The following is a 17,532-nucleotide window of genomic DNA, read 5'->3' on the forward strand; positions in this document are numbered from 1 at the left end:
CCACAGAAAATACTCCCAGCCTGAAGCTTCCTCTGTGAGTCCTGCAACAGATTCCAACAATGGATCGAGCAATAAAAAGCTTATCTCAGGAGCCTTAGGCCAAGGCTTATAATGGTGTCCCTGGTTCCTATGCTCTTTCCAGAAGAGGGCAATTTGGTAGTGGTAAGTGTGGCTGAAGATACTGTCACTTGACACTTTTCTCCAAACCCAGCAATACCCACTGTATACTCACTCTGCAATCATGCTATCTTGTGTAACACTGTCCTGTTAGTTCTATTGCATTTAGGGCCCTCCATACCCTTGTGGAGAATCTGATGATAGTGAAGATACAAACAGTTTTTAATAAGTGACCGGTCTTTTTACGTTGTAGAGACTTTATCATATTCTATAATTTTTCGGTAAGAAACTTATCAGTGTTTTAAAATTAACTTTGCTGATCAAAAGATTCTCCCTTGTACAAAATTAAAATTCATTTCCCCGTTGGCAAAATTGAGGGTGAGAGAAAAGCTTAGGAATTAGCATCTGTGCCTAAGGGATTCCATGACTGAGAATGAAAAGGAAAAAACCTAACTTAAAAATTGAAGACTTTTTTTTAAGTGCCAGTCTCAGGCCTTATTTCTACTTCTTCCAGCCCTAAAAATAATAAAATGTGTATAAATACAATTTGCTTGGGTACAGCACAGCCATGCAGCTTCTTGATTATTGTATCCTTTCAGTACCAAGGATGCAGGGTTCTAGATGTTAGCATTTTCAAAACTTACTTTAACTGTAAAAGTACCTTTGGCCTCAGTCTTTAAAGTACATTCTATAAAAGAGAAGTTAACGTTCACAATGGTAGCACCAGGTCTATTTTTTGGTTTGTAGAAATAATGAAATTAATATTTTAGGTGGTGGATAAAGGGTAATGTGTGGCCCCAGAAATATTCCTGTTTAGGGCCCCTGATGAGCCTCTGAATGTTTGCCTTTAACATTTGCATAGTTGTAAAATACCTCGTTCATGTGGTTCTGCTGCAGAAAACATAGCAATGAATCCATTTCCAGCTGTATTTGCATCTGAAATCATTTGTACCAACATCTTATTGCCATTGGCAACAAGGGCACCTGGTTTGAAAGTACCACAGAACCTGCCGAGGCGTTGTCCATTGGCATGACCATTGTAAACATCCACAAAGTCATATCTGCACAAGTTATCACTTTCCAAGTCGATGTATCTAAAAGACAGAACTACCACCTTTCCTTCAGGCACCTGTAGGGGGGAGGGAAGGAAGACAGAGTAATGAATCTTAACAACACCATAATCATCACAGAGCTAGCTGCTCTGGTGCTCTGCATAATTGTTGTTGGTTTTGTCAATTGTTTATATTTTCAAGTTCCTTTTCCCAACTTACCAATCAAATTCTTCATTCAAGTATAGATGAGATGTTGAATAATGTGGGGTGCTCCCTCTCTCTATTCCCAGCTCCATCCCTTCCTCTTGCATAGCATCCTCACTCCAGAGTGGAGCTTTGACAAATGCACATGACTGCCTGAGATGCCACCATTAGTTCCCATTTTAAATATTTAACACCCAAACCATGACTAGTATTCATGAGCCACTTTAAACAAGAAGTTCTTGAGACCATTCCCTATTTGTGTGATTATCTTAAAAATCCACACAGTTAAACATTTATTAGCAAAAATAAGTCTCAGACTATAATGAGCCTAAGAAACTGAAGTCTTTTCTTTAGCTATAGAACAGTTTATAGAAGTAGCAGTAGAGCCAGTGTCTCCCAACTCTGATTAAGGGCTGAGAGGAAATACTTCCTATTAATCCATTCAGTCCTTGGAATCTCTGCTGGTTCTGTTTTGATTCTTGTTTTTGTGGTGTGACTACCTGCTCACTGCAAGCTGTACAAAGAGTACCAATTTCCAAACTCACTTAAAAGCTCTCTCATGATAGCACTAACCTGGGTGGGAGCTGAATAGTGATCAAAAGGTTAAATATTCTGTTACCACACCCCTTAAAGACCTTACTTACTGTAAAGTGGCATTATTGGTCACTGCTGTAATATTAAAGTACAGAATGCAATAAAAAAACTAATATATTCAGTACAGAATGCAATAAAACACCTAATATATTCAGATGATATACAACTGAAGGTTGCAAAACAAAATACAGGAAAATATTTATTTTTATTTCTAGGATGTTTGTCTTCTATGAGCACAGAAAATAGGAATACTGCAGAGAAAAACTGATGTGAGTAACTTACAGGCTGACATTTTAAACCTTTAAGGTTTTCTCCCTTAATCTCTGTTCACATTTTTCTTGCAAAAAGGTTCACTACTATTAACATTACCACCCACTCAAAAACCAGGCAAACTCATCCAAAGTACAATAGCTATATTTTAGAAAAACATAAAGCAAGTCACCAGGGCAACTAATGTGCTACTAAGGTAAGGAGGCTTTAGCAGGTGGTAAGGGGGAAGAAATTTGCAGGTCTACTCAATGATTTTGAAGCAACACTGTAATTCACTTTGTATAAGCTGTCTGACCTCTAGAACCACTGTCGTTTTATTTAAAATATTCTAACTGACGAACTAGATACATTTTCCATAGCAACAAATACACTAATTAGAAATATAACCAGAAAAAAAAAATTCTGGAAAATTACAGAAAAAGGACACACAGACAAGATATTTAGAAAAGTTCTAGTGATAAGAATAGTAACTTTTCCTTATTAATACAAATTAGCTTGTCAATTGTATTACACTCAAAGGTAACCTAGAATTAAATTAGTTGACATTAAATTACTAGAACCTTGTCAATTCTTGGGCTGCTGAGATTAGTGGCAAGAAAACAAAGAACAACATTTATGCCACTTCATGCTGTTCTGACCTACTTGCCTTTAAAGTTAAACAATGAAAACACTACATATTTCTAAATCAGTCAGTGAATCAATCAGTAAGTCTTTTAGGAAATGTATTTAAAGTTTACAATTTCTTTAATAACCAGCATATTTTGATTCTAATAGTTTAAATATGTACTGTCTTTACACCTATTTAATATATACATTTGATTAAGGTCTTGGAAAGTAACATCTTGAATAAGTCATCTATAAAGTACACATCTCATAAAATGTCACTAATAATTATTATAAGTGCCTGGAACTACAGGATAAAGGGAATATCATTGCACTTTTGGCTAGAGGGCATCCTGATAAGTTTTAACACTCAAGTTTTAAGATGGGAAGGACAGAATATGAGGAGAGGCACACTCCATACCACAAGATTGGATGCAGCTTCAAAGGGCACTGTCTACTCACTGCACAAGAATTCTCTGTGTGAGGGTTTGTTTTTAGAATACTGTATGGTTAGAGTTCAGATGTTTTATCAAATACTTGTTCAGCTGCAAACATTATGCTGAAGTGTCATTAAGGGTGTATTTTAAAGCCTCAAATGTAAACAAATTAAGAGTTGTGGATGAAAGTCTAGATTGGCACATCAACTTTAAATTGTACTATTGTGCACAAAAAGAGCAGACAGAAATCACCACCACTGTATTTAAGACTTAAAGTTCAGTCTTAGCTTTTATCTGTTGCTGAATAACTCGTTTTTTTTTTAATTGAGCGCACGCACGCATGTACGCACGCACACAGAGCTATAATACTAGCTTATAAAACTTCCTACATGGAATCTAATACTATACACAGACTTTGTCCTGAGCAAGTCCTGGGTAGCTGGCAGTTGCCTAGTCCACAGCAAGCCAAGATAACCTGACGAAAGTTAGTTGGCTGCAGAAGTCCCAAAACAATACCTAACAGAACTCTGTAATACCAAGTTGCGTGCTGTCGGGGTGAGCTAGTGCTCATGAAGATATATTCTCTGCAGCCAGAATTGCTTAGGACAGATTCTCAAAAGGTATAAGTCAGGGGTGGGTAATATTTGTAATAATTTTTGATGGGAGAGCCACTCCATGAATTTGGTAAATGGATGGTCAAGGGCTGTATTTTTCTATGATATTAATGGATGGGGTGTGGGTATAGGAGGGAGATCTGGTTAGGGCACTGAAGTGCAGAAGCGAGTGTGGGTTTGGGGAGAGAGTTTGGGTTCGGGAGCAGTTCTGACCTGGGGGCAGGGAGAGATTTTGGGTTCAGGAGGAGCTTGTAACCTGGGTTGGGGATGCTGAGAGTTGGGCTGCAGGAGGGGGTTCTGACTGGTGGTTGGTGGTTGAGATGCGGGAAGAAGTGGGGTGTGAGGTGTAGGTTCTGGCTGTGAGACATTTACCACAGGCGGCTCCCAGCCAGTGACCCAGCAGCAAGCAAAATACAACCTGTGGACTAGATTCAGCCCACCAAACATTTGGATCTGGCCTGACAGGGCCTAGAGAATGTATGTGTGGCAGAGATACATGCTGGCCCCAGCAGCCACCTGCTCTGAGCACCATGTGGAGCCAAAGGAGCCAGTGATCGGCTATTTGGCAAATGTTTGGTAGGCCGGAATCAACCCGGGAGCTATATTTTGCCTGCCCCTGGAGTAAACTGGTAAATTATTTTTATTGAGGAAAGACACAAGATTAAAAGCCTGGAGGATCAGGTATTATTTATGACTCTATAAACTCTGACAACTCAGTTGGTTTCCAAATTTGAAATATTTGGCCTTAAAATTAAGCAGATAAATAGAAGTTTTAGGAGCCACCCTGCACCCAGCACAGTCCCATTGGCTGGTTTTGGCCAGAAACCAGCCAATGGGAGCTTCCTGTTTGAATAACAGGCAGCCAAGAAGAACCATGTCCCCCCTGTCCTCAGTTCAGATATTCACTAAAGCACATGGCCAGGCAAGCAAGCAGACTGGCTGGGAAACATTTTAAGCTCTTCAAGCTTTAGCTATGCAGGCATGTAGGCAAGTTTGGCTGCAAGTCTCCTGGCCACAGCCAGCCTCTGGCACCCCAGCACCAACCCTCTGCTCCCTTCCCTCTCCCCCCCCCACTTACTATACCCAAAACCTGTCCCCCTTTTGCACTCATACCCCCTCCGAGACCTGGCACCCCAATCTCCTGCCCCAGATCGCAATACCCTCCTACACTAGTGTAGATATTAATAATTTTCTCATTGACATTTTTATTTTAACTTTGTATCAAGTCCATTTAGCATTGTAATAAGTCTTTAGCTTTGTTGTATTAAGTCCTTATACAGTAAACTTCCGATAATCCGGCACCTTTAGGACCCAGGGGGTGCCGGATTACCAGATATGCCAGACTATCGGAAGGGAGGGCTATGAGGGGTCTGGGGTAGGAGGAGAATGGGGGAGCGGTGCTGCGGGACCAACCCGGCAGCACCCCAACTGCTCTACCCCAGGCATCCCCAAGTCAGCCACTGCTGAAACTGACCAGCGGCTGACTCCGGGAAGCCTAGGGCAGAGCTGCTGGGGTGCTCTGCCCCGGGCTTCTCAGAGTCAGCCGCTGATAGTTTCAGCAGCGGCTGACTTGGGGAAGTCTGGGGCAGAGCAGCTCCAATTTTACGGCTGCCGGGAGCACTTCCAGGTTCCAGGTGGTGCCGGACTCAGGGCCGGACAGAGGCATGGGTGAGCCGCGCAGCTGCCCTGGGCACCAACCGAGGGGGGCACCTGATGGCAGCTGTAAGGAGCGTGCGGCATCCCTTACAGCTGCCATCAGGAGCCACACGCCCAGCTCCCACAGTGCTGGCCCGCCTGCATCCCCACGGCACCAGGCAGCAGCGCCCTTCCACCCACGGCTGCGCGGCCCTGCATGGCCCGGCACACGCTCCAGCAGTGCTGGCCAGGCCAGGCTGGGCAGTGTATGCGCTATGCGCCCTGGGGGTGGGCCCCGGGCTGCGCGCCAGCGGTAGTGGCTGGCACGCGCATGCGCTGTGCGCCCCAGGGGGTGGGCCTGCGCATGCGCCCTGAGCCCATGGACAGTGCTGCACACCCGGGTCCAGGGCGCCAAAAGGGCTTGGGCCGGCCCTGGCCAGACTATCAGGAGTGCCAGACCACTGGATGCAGGACAATTGGAGTTTTACTGTATATAGAAACTTTGTATATTTTCATATAGAACACAGAAACTTTGTATTAAGTCTTTTTACATAGAAATCCTGTAGACTTTGTACCCCCTTTTGCTTAATTGATGGTCCTGTTGAGTGAACCAGGTGTGAATGGATAAGGCATGAAAGACAAGTACCTCCCTGCACTTGGAATGGTTGGAGAAGGGTGGAAGCCAGAACCAAGAAAAATGAGAAGCACAATGGGACCTGTGAAGTGGGCTCATTGAAAGAGGAGTAGACCTATGGACGCCTTGGGAGTCAGCAACAAGTGCCTGCTTTTGGAAGCCCCCTCTTTGAAGGTGAATGTGGCAGCATTAAGACACCACCCAGAAGAAGGTGCCACAGAGGTCTAACTGCATATGCATATGATGACTCTCACAGGCGTAGAGCTGCAGGAGAAGGAAGACACTATAAATCTAAGGCTTTTTACACCCAAGATCACTTTTTAAATCTCAGAACAGGAGAAGATCTACCGCCCCGTCCCTTCCTTGAAGCCCCGTCCTCTCTATTCTCCTCCTGTCCATCACTTGCTATCCCCAGCCCTTACTTACACACACTGATAAACAGTGAAATGTAGCCCTGTTAGTCTGGTGTAGCTGAAGCAAAGAACAGGACTATGTAGCACTTTAAAGACTAACAAGATGGTTTATTAGGTGATGAGCTTTCGTGGGCCAGACCCACTTCCTCAGATCAAATAGTGGAAGAAAATTGGCACAACCATATTTTTTATTTATTTATTTTTATTTTTTTGATTGTATCCTTTAGTTGTGCCAATTTTCTTCCACTATTTGATCTGAGGAAGTGGGTCTGGCCCACGAAAGCTCATCACCTAATAGACCATCTTGTTAGTCTTTAAAGTGCTACATAGTCCTATTTTTTACTCTGATGAAAAGTTTATTTTAAAATTGTGATATATATTTTGTGGGGACAGAGTTGTGTGGCTGGGGGCAGGGGAGAGGGAACAGGGTGCTGGGAGGGCAGAGGACAGGGTTCTGCAGCTGGGGACAGGGTGCCAGTGGGGACAGAGGTTGGGGTCAGGAATGGGGACAGAGTTCTGTAGCTAGGGACAGGGGAGTGGGGTCTGGGGAGCAGGAAGTGCGGACAGGGGACGGGATGCCAGTGGCAGCAGAGAGTCCCCTCCATGGGCCTCCTTCCAGGATTCCCTTCCCCCCCCAGAGGGAAGCCAGCATGTGCCTCCTCCTGGCCCGACTCCCGCTCTCCCCCTCCCCCTGCTACACAGGGAAATCCCACGCATGCTTGCCCTGGAGCCAAACGCCCTCTCCCACAGCACGGCGCACCCAACCCCCTCCCGCAGCACAGCCAACCCCGCGGGCGCCTGCCCTGGAGCCAAACCCCCCCTCCCGCGGCATGGCCTGGCCAAGCCAGCCATCTCCCTCCCCTTCCGCAGCACGGCCAAGCCCCGCAGGTGCCTGCTCCGGGCCAAGCCTCCTCTCCCGCAGCAGGGCCAAACCCCCGCGGGCGCCTTCCCCGAGGCCAAACCCCCCTCCCGCCACGCAGACAAACCCCCGCGGAAGCCTCCCCAGGCCAAACCCCGGGGCCGACCCCCACTCCGCGGCGCAGGGAAATCCCTGCGCTCAACTCACTTCTCCCAGGGAAGCCGCCGGACTCCTCTTCTGACACCCCTTCCCCCAGCAAGTGACAGAGCTGTGGGAGGGAAGCAGCTGCAGACTTCCAGAGCCCCCGGAAGTGATGCGGACTTCACCCAGGACTTCCGTCCATCCACTACACTTCCGTCCAGCACTACACTAGAGGTAGGTAGTGGGGCTTCTCGGGGGTGGGAGGAAAATGGGGGGTGGGAGTGCCTGAACGCCCTGGCGATCGACTGGTCTAGGCCTCTCAATCAACCAGTCGATCGCGATCGACGGGTTGCTGACCACAGATCTAAGGCATCTTGCAGAGGGAATCCGGGTTTTCGTCTTGTCAACATGGGAGCATCGATCCAGACTGGCAGAAGCCTGGCTCCAACCCTCCCCCACCTAACTCACCTGGCCAGTGCAGTTAGGGGGAGCAACTATTGGTAACAACAACAAGACGGGGGGGAGGGGGTGTGCGTGCACTATATCATATGCATATGATAAGTATTGACTCATTTATGTGTGTATTACCAATAAATGTGGCATTTTGCCTTTTCCCCCTGAAAAGATCCCATGCAATACTTTTAAGTACAACAGCAGAGTGGATGCATAGGGTTTGGAAGGTGACTTGGGGGAGGAAGTTGGGATGCAGGAGGGGTAGGGATGACAGAGGCAGGCTCTGGCTGGGAGGTGCTTACCTGTAGCACCCCCAAAGCAGGCTGGATTCCCTGTCTGTTGCAGCTCTAGAGCATTGAAAATGCAACCTGCTCCCTCCATGTGGCTCTCAACTCTGGGAGGGGGGAAGAGGCTGGAACCACCCCATCCTCCAAGCCAATATCTCAGCTCCCATTGGCTGGCTGTTTCTGGCCAATAGGAGCTGACGATTGGGCTGGGGTCAGGGAGATGACTTGAAGCCTCCCCCTCCCTCTGGAGTAGAGAGTCACAAGGAGCAGCCCTGCATTTAAAACAGCAGCTGCTGTGTGCCTGAGTGTTACAAGAGGGGCATCTGCCTGCCATATCTAGCAGTTTGGCCTGCAAGAGGTATCTTGCCCAGCCCTGCCTTAGACTTAAAGCCATGTGACAATTCTGCTTTCCTTATTTTAGTTTCATAGATAGAATTAGATTTTTTTTTACTCCCTACCCTAACTTCTATGGATCTGAAAAATGATTCCATACTGCTCGTTTTAGCAGGCATTTAAGGGTGTTTTTGTAAATTATGGAACTTTAATGAGCGTATGCAGTCTTGGTTTTTAGGCACAGATCCTGATTTCATCCATAGTTACAGGAATACCCTTACTCACATGTGTAGCTGCAATCAAAAGATAGGGACAACTTATGAATAAAGGCTGAGGGACTTGACCCTTCATCATCTTAAGAAATTTGTCAATATTTTGTAATAAATATTTTTAAACCAGCTATTAAGCCATTTGGAACACAACATCTGCAGCATGATGCTTAACTCAAATACAAGTTATGGAGCAGCATATGCATTTTAAAAATACCTAGCAGTTCAGTTGTACAACTAGTCCAGCAGCAGAACTCACAGCATCTGACTCCCTTATCCCAGTATCTCATTCTTTGTTCTCCGCTATAACAACAACATCTTAAAAGCTGGAAAATTAACACGTTTTCAAACCGGCTAATGTTTCTTACCCAATTTTCCAAACATTACTTTTTTTACTGTCTTTTTAATGGAGCAAAAGCCAGCATGACTCAGTTTTATTTACTTTGGACTAGACTGAGCCTATGGGTGTGGTCCTAAGTCTGGGGCAGCAAAGAAACTGCAACTCCTCAGAACAAGTTCAGAGCAGGGCTTGTAGCTAAAAGTCACTTTCTCCCCAGCTTCTCTCTTACTATGGCATGTATACCTTATTCAAGGGGCTTATGTCTATTAATCCTCTGAACTCCACTAGGTGGTGTATTTGGTGGGACAGTGCACACAGTCCATTCCCACCTTCTTTCTGGCAGAGATAAGCACCTGGTGTGCAATTATTATTTATTCATGTATATCCAGAACTACAATCCAGACAGCTTACTCCCCTGCAGGGCTATGCAAGCTCACACTGCCCTGTTTATACACCAGAAATGAACACACAAGCACCAGCAATCCACTCTCTGCTCCTTTGTTCCTATATTATTGTAGCACAGGGAAGGGAGGAAGGGACCAGAGGGAAAAGGAAGGTAAGAAAATTAAGGGTAGATACTAAAAAAAACAAAACAAAACCACACAACCACCCCAAAACCCTTTTTCCTCATCTCTTTTTTTTTCAAATTTGCCTATCACACATTAACAACAAATTGTATTTTCTCATATAACCTGTGCACCTCAAATGACAATAGAACAGGTCTGACTGTACACTCAAGCCTTTGTCTGCACTTTGCTGTGGATCTATGCTGAAGCAACTGATCCACCAGCTGTTGATTTACTGTGCCTGCTGTAGATGCTATTGATCAATGTCAGAGTGCTCCTGTTGATGCTAGTACTCTTATCAAGGAGAGAAGAGTAGCCAGCATCAACCTTACCACACGCAAGACTCCGTAGTGAGTATGTCGACTTCAGCTACTCTATTTGCATAGCTGAAGTAGACTGATGGTGCAGGTAAGTGTAGAAAAGGTATTACCCATGGATTCTCAACCATGGTTACATGTAACCATGGTTACTCGTAACCATGGGAGTATAGAGAGATCTTCCGGCACATCTAGATATTTGCCTAATTTTACATCAAGGCTACATAAAGACCACTAGCAAAATCAGTACAATTTAAAATTTCACACAATCACTTGTTTATACTGCTTTATATACACTCTGTGTGTGTGTGTGTGCGCAAGTACAATTTTTTCAATTGATTTATTTTGTAACTACGTGGTAAACTGAGAAAATATGTAATTTTTCAGTAATAGTGTGCTGCGACACTTGTATTTTTGTACTTGATTTTGTAAGAAAATAGTGTGAGGAGAAATTTGAGAGTTCACAAAACAAATCAGGCTCCTGAAAGGGTACAGTAATCTGGAAGGATTGAGAACCAGTGCTCTAACACTTATGATAACTGTAATGAGCACTACATTAAAATTTGCTTTCATCAGTTTTGGTTTAAAAACCTGCTCTTATTGAAGTTAATTGGGAGTCTTGATCTCATTTGAGCATGGTTAGACTTGTATTTTGCAAGTGTCAGCCACTATTTATTACTTTAATGTAACCTGACAAGTGTTTCAGACAGCTGAAAAACTGTAAGTTCAACAACTCTTATCAGAGGCATCTGTCACCTAATAGGAAAGAAGCTTCAGGGGTTAGCCAAGTTAATCTGTACAGAAAAATACAACAAATGGTCTAGTAGCACTTTATAGATTAACAAAACATGTAGATGGTATGATGAGCTTTCGTGGGCACAGCCCACTTCTTCAGATGACCAGAGTTATGAGTTTAAGATGCGCAGACCCAAAATAAATAGGAGAGGGAAAGGGGAGGGGGGAAAAGGAGGAGGGTGGGAGACAGGGAGCTAGAGGGAATCAGTAAGAATCTGAAGATTGGGTAGTTAAAACGAAGCAGATAACTACCCAATCTTCAGATACTTACTGATTCCCTCTAGCTCCCTGTCCCCTACCCCTCTTCCTTTTTTCCCCCCTCCCCTTCCCTTCTCCTATTTATTTTGGGTCTGCGCATCTTAAACTCATAACTCCGGTATTCTGAAGAAGTGGGCTGTGCCCACAAAAGCTCATCATACAATCTACATGTTTTGTTAGTCTATAAAGTGCTACCAGACCATTTGTTGGTTTTTTCTAATAAGAAAAGGTTGACATTATAAAACAGGTAGCTCTTCATTCTTTTCAGAAGTGGTTTTGTGATATTAAAGAATCTTACTGTTATTTTCCAAGTACATTTGCTATTTGGAGGGTAAACTCCAGGGAATCCTTCACTCCCAATAAACCCTGACTCTCCAGACAGACTTCCTCCACATGTAAAAGCAGGCCTGTGAATACCAAACAAAGAAAATGCTTAGTTTGGAAATACATTCCGTCAACACTTTCTATAATACTGAGGATGGAAAGATCGTTAATCTGTGTGGTGGGGATGTTAGCTAAAATGTTGATACAAAAAAGGAACAGCAACTTTAAATAAATGTTTGAATAACGATAGCAGACTTTAACTTGCAGTATAACTTTTAATGCACAAACTGAAATGTGGCTAGAATTGACAGCTCAACCCTTAACCATTTTATATATAGTTCTGCATGCTGCTATACTGTATTTGCAATTTGAGTAAAAACTTTTCCCTATTCATAATAAACAAAATAGGAAGGGCAAATACCATAACAAATATATATATATATTTCTTAAAAAATAAACTTTTCCAGTAAATAAATCATTAGAAAATATAAGCTTGTGTTCCCCATCCTCATATTTTTCTGACTCTATTAGAATGACAATTTAGCATGCTTTAGAATTCTATGATATCTCAGATTTTTTTTTGTCTATATTGGGAATACTAGGGCCCATAATTCACTGTCAATGCAACTTTTGTCTGCACCACAACATCCATTTTAGAGCTGCACTGGTGAGAATTGTAGGTCCTAATTTTGCCTAATGACATTGAGGGGTAATTAGGTCATGGTTCAGCAAAGTACATGCTTCAGGTAAGCACATCCTTTATACTCAACTACTTTGCCATGGTATAAAACTCTTTGAAATCACTGACAGGTGACATGTAGAAATGCAAAATCAGTATTAAAAAACAAGAATTTGGCAAGCAGCCAAGGTGGTGGATGTTGATTTTCTTTCTATGAATCCAGTGCTGAAATATATTCATCCAAGAAATTATATTACAGAATGTTTGTTTTTAATTCCACAATCCCGCAAAATTAAAAAAAAATCCTTTTTAAAGTATAACCAGAATCTTTTAAAAAAAATTAAATTCAAGAAACAGATGCTTAGGCCTTTTTTTGTACAATACCAACAAATGCTCACATATGTTACGAGAAAAGGGTAAAAAAATCTCTGCGCTCCTTATTTCTTTTTTATTACAAGCAAATAGAACAGAAGAGACCCAGGCTACTCGTCACATTTCGTAATTTGCATAAATAATGCTAATCTTAATGCCCCCCTCATCAGAAGGCATTTAACAGCAACGTGCTGAATTGATGGGGTCTCCTCAAAATGGGATTCTATAGACTGCAGAATATATAGATCAAGTAGAATCTAATTACAGTGGCTAAATTCAAGAGGCATTAATCCGACAGCAGGAATTGCCTGCTCGGATCCTGGGTGCCATGGCAGGAGAGGGTACACATGAACAAAAGGATATCTTGTGATGCAGGTTACCTGCTTTTTTTCCTGCTCCTGTCCAGTCATTTACTAATTCGCCACATTAAGCTGTTGCAATGGGCCTTTCAATCATTCGTGTGGTTGCATGATTTTTACTGTATCAACACCAGACTGGGATTAGATGGGAATGAGTGCCCTAGATTCTCGCCCTTCTCACTCTTCCCTCTGGCACAGGATCGTCTCCTCCCAGAACCAACCGAACACGTGCCGAGAGAGAACCTCTGCAGGCAGCCTTCTCTCCTCCAGCCGGGGGGGAGCGGCAAGTGCGGAGCAGAGGGTCTCCCTCCCCCCCCCTCCCCCTTAGGAGACACTGAGTGGCCCTGACCACAGCCAGAAAGTCCAGCCGCCCCCCGCTCTGCTGGGCAGCGCAAAGCACCGCTGCAGGCGGGGAGCCTTGTCAGAGCGGGTAGGGGACTGCTGCTCGCCGACCCCGGCGCGGCACCAGGCGCAGCCGCCGAGAGGCTGGCGGGGAAGGCGCCGGCGGGGGCAGAAGCGAGAGCCGCTGCCTCAGCGCCCCCTCGTGCGCCCGCAGGGCGCGGACCCCGCGGCCAGGGGCAGGCGCACGAGAGACGGGCAGAGGCTGGCCGAGCCCCGCGCGCCCCACGTGGCGAAGCAGCAGCGGGCGCTCCCTCCCGGAGCGCGGCGCCCCAGCCCTGGCCCGTTACCTCTGCGGCGGCGGCTGCTGGAGGGAGAGTGGAGCGGCGGCCAGCAGGAGCGCCAGGCCCCAGGAGCACGCGGCTGGCCTCATCGCGGGCGGCCCGGCTCGCCTGTGCGGAGCGCTGGCTGCCGGCGGGGCTTTTAAAGGCAGGTGGCAGGCTCGGCAGCCGCTCCGCGCGGTCCCCCTGGAGGAGTTTCCCTGGCATCGCGCCGCTCCGCGTGAATATCCCGGTTGTTCTGCCTGGCGAGGGGCGGAGGGAAGAGGCTTCCCCAGCCGGGACTCTCCTCCCTCCCCCCCTCGTCCGGGCTTGGAAAACTCCCCGCACCGCCCGAGGGCAGGAGCCTGCCGCTCAGCGCCCTGCAGCCGGCTGCGTCTGCCTGCGGGGTCCCGCGGCTCCACCGCGGGCTGGGGGAGGCGTGGGCAGGGAGGTGGCCGCGGGGTGTCAAAAGCGGAGGTCACCACAGACCTCTGCTGCCTGGGTCCAGTGCGAAGGCCGGTCCGGGCAACACAAAGCACAGAGGCTGTAAACAACAGGCGCCTGTAAACATTCCGCGCGGGTGGGGAGTGTGTGTTTAGCCGCTAGTCCGGTCACTGGGGGGGTTTATTAGTAGCAGGGAAACTAATTTAGCTGGACTCGGTGACCTGCTGAGGTCTCTTCTGTGATTCCTCCCTGTCCCAAGGAACAGCCGGGGCAGCTTCTTCATTTCAGGGACAGCGGCTCTTTTCTCACAAGAAACTTTAACATGTCTGATCGCAGGACGGGGAAGAAAAATCTTTCGATCACAGCGTTTGCGAAGGATGGATTATGTAACAAGAACTTTTTTCCCCTTTAAATAAATAGGCAGCGGCAAAGGGGGAATTGATTTCTACTAGTGAAGGAGGAATGCGTATGCAAGTTCAGCTATCGGATTGCACACATCATTTGTAAATTGTCATGTTCAATTATGTGGGGCCTGGGGAATTAGTGATCAACCTTAAAGTCGTCCTCAACAGAAATTGAGTTTGTGCTCTGCCTAATTCTGAGAATAATAGGTGCAGACTGCACTGAACATGCACAAAAAGTCTGAATTAATTTACATTATCATTTTCAAACCCTACTCATTATCTCAGAGAAAGAAATAATTACACCATGTTTATAATGCAGAGCTTTGCATTTCATAATGTGGCACACCACATCAATTTTGTTTATAGGAACACAAATAAGCTCACTGTCGTCATCTCTACAATTAAGTACAGCTTTGTCAATATTTGTAAAATACTAGTCGTGCTTTTAAAAATTATTCTTTAACATTCTAAAGTAAATTAAAAACGTCATTTTGTTTGCCAGTAGTAAATATTGACTCATCAGAATAAGGTAGCATTGAAGATCCGACTATAACAAGGATACTCTTTAAGGACCTGTGGGGACTACTCATCTAGTAAAGTTAAGCACATTTGTAAGTATTTGTAAAGCTGGAGCCTAACTTAATTAACAGAGAACAGTAGTGGAAAAATGAAATCTTAATATTATTGTACCTAATTTTTTTAAGTTTACCAAGAACCAAGTAGTAGTTAAAAATAGGGATGTTAGATAGCAAGTAATTGAATAGTTGAGTAACTGTATGAAATCTTATCAGTTACATGACTGTTCAGTAGTCCCTGGAGCAGGGGCAGCAGCCCATGTTCTCCTGACCCACTCCTGGAGAGCCCCCTGCCACTCCGTGCTGCTGCCTCTGATACAGAGGAAGCAGCGCAGGGTATCAGAAGCCCCTGTCTGTGCGGGTCCGAGCTCCCTTTGGACAGAGGCTGCTGCAGAGGTGGGGGAGGCTGCCTGGACCCGCCAGGGGCAGAGGCTGCTTCCCAGCAGCACCCACTGGCCATATGGGGTCTGAGTTTCCATGGACAAAGACCATTCTGCCTTCATGGAGCAGCCTCTGTCCGTGGGGCGCCTGCTCCAGAATCTGTCCGCAGGGAGCAGGGACCACCCCGTGGACAGGGGCTGCTGCCAGGAAGAAGCCTTTGCCTGCAGCAGGCCCAGGCTCACTGCGGACAGAGCCTGCTTCACAGCAGCCTCCTCTTCTCCCTCCACCCCACTGCCTCTGATGGAGACAGCAGCAGGGAGCAGGCAGCAACACGGAGTTGGTGTTGTGGGGAACCAGTTTTTAAGCCAGCTCCCCCCAGCACAGGCTCCTGATTCCCCCCTCCTTACTGCCTCTAGCAGAGCTGGCAAGGGGGGAGAAATGCGAGTAGTCAACAAGATTAACGGAGAAGCCTAGGCTTCTCAGTTAACTGTATAGTCAACTACTCGTTGGCATCCCTAGTTTAAAAACACACATTTTATTCAGAACAATTATTGCAACCAATATTTTAATCTTCTTTTAAAGTCAATATTCTTAAAGTACATGGATTTAAAAAAAAACCTCAGCCAGACAGGACACTAAATGAACACATGGACAAGAGTAAAATGAATTGCCTGGGCAAGAACCTAGAACTTTATTTGAACTAGGGATGCAAAATCCTGTTTAGTCAGTTAACCAGTTAAACACCATGGTTGTGTCTAGACTAATATTTCATCAGGCACAAAGGATCTGATGACAAAAGGTTCTGGGGTCGGCTGATCCCCATCTAGACTACCGCGCTGTGCCGACAATCAGCTGATCGGCACAGCGTGGTGGCCATCTTGATGTAAATGAAGTGGCGATTATTTAAATCGCCGCTTCATTTTGCTTTGTCTAGTAAACTCATCTACATGGCTCCATCGACGGAGCCATGTCGTCTAGACACACCCTGGGCTCGTCTACACTGGCCCCTTTTCCGGAAGGGGCATGTTAATTTCAGCCATCGTAGTAGGGAAATGCGCGGGGGATTTAAATATCCCCCGCGGCATTTAAATAAAAATGTCCGCCGCTTTTTTCCGGCTTTTAGAAAAGCCGGAAAAGAGCGTCTACGCTGGCCCCGATCCTCCGGAAAAAGCGCCCTTTTCCGGAGGATCTTATTCCTACTTCAAAGTACTACTTCAAAGTACTTTGAAGTAGGAATAAGATCCTCCGGAAAAGGGCGCTTTTTCCGGAGGATCGGGGCCAGCGTAGACGCTCTTTTCCGGCTTTTCTAAAAGCCGGAAAAAAGCGGCGGACATTTTTATTTAAATGCCGCGGGGGATATTTAAATCCCCCGCGCATTTCCCTACTACGGTGGCTGAAATTAACATGCCCCTTCCGGAAAAGGGGCCAGTGTAGACATAGCCCCTATGCTCTAATAGGACCAAGGGAGGAGTGTGTGTGTTGGAGGAGTGGGAGCAGTAATGTATAGATAAAGAGATGCTGCCTGTGGTATGTATGGTCCAAACAGGCTAAGGACCCTGACCTCCACTGGTATCAATCTACTACTTTTTGCCAGCATTAAATTCTCCTCTGAATTAAAAATATACAGTAATAGTTATTTGAACTTAAAGCTGCCAAACACAAATCTATAGGCCAAGGTACGTACATGTTCTCCTCCTTGGCCTCCCTGTTGTGTTTCCCAGATCTCTTACCTCAAGACTGCCTAGAATACAGCTCACACGTCCCTCCCCACCTCTGCTGCCTCTGTATCTGAGACAGCAGCACTGGTGGAGGAGGCAGTTGGCTTTCCAGGAACCAGTGCTCATGGGAGCTGGCTTTTACCTCCCCAGGAGCCTCTGTGGGGGCTGGTACATGCTGGGAGCCAGCCTAAAAGATGACTCCCCATGAGCACTGGCTCTTGCCTCCCCTTCCCGTCTCTGATACAAAGGCAGCTGGGGCAGAGGGCTGCGTGTAACTGTGAGGATTAACTAATGACCACAGGTTCATCGGTTAACCGTGTACATGGGAACACTTTCACATCCGTAATATGAATGGGCGGGGGTGGGAGCCTGCCCCACTGGGACTGGGATGGTGCACGGCGTGAGATGCAGCGTAGAAGGCTTGGC

At 46.0% G+C, this 17,532-nt stretch overlaps 1 protein-coding gene and 1 long non-coding RNA gene across 2 annotated transcripts in view; both read right to left on the minus strand.

The window, feature by feature from the left end:
• PCOLCE2 (procollagen C-endopeptidase enhancer 2) overlaps positions 1–13,864 on the minus strand; it is a 44,387-nt gene extending 30,523 nt beyond the window's left edge. The window contains exons 1-3 of the mRNA XM_075937662.1: positions 13,615–13,864; positions 11,490–11,598; positions 991–1,246 (exon numbers count right to left, since the gene is read on the minus strand). Coding sequence (XP_075793777.1) covers positions 991–1,246; positions 11,490–11,598; positions 13,615–13,697 — 448 coding nt within the window. The 5' untranslated portion in view covers positions 13,698–13,864. The remainder of the gene's footprint in view (positions 1–990; positions 1,247–11,489; positions 11,599–13,614) is intronic.
• LOC142830767 (uncharacterized) lies at positions 3,623–11,028 on the minus strand. Its single transcript, XR_012906229.1, has 2 exons — positions 7,640–11,028; positions 3,623–6,424 (listed from the first exon to the last, which is right to left on the minus strand). It is a non-coding gene; the product is annotated as an uncharacterized LOC142830767 (long non-coding RNA).
• Positions 13,865–17,532: the final 3,668 nt, after the last annotated feature.

Source organism: Pelodiscus sinensis, chromosome 10, assembly GCF_049634645.1.
Source record: "Pelodiscus sinensis isolate JC-2024 chromosome 10, ASM4963464v1, whole genome shotgun sequence".
Lineage (NCBI taxonomy): Eukaryota > Metazoa > Chordata > Testudines > Trionychidae > Pelodiscus > Pelodiscus sinensis.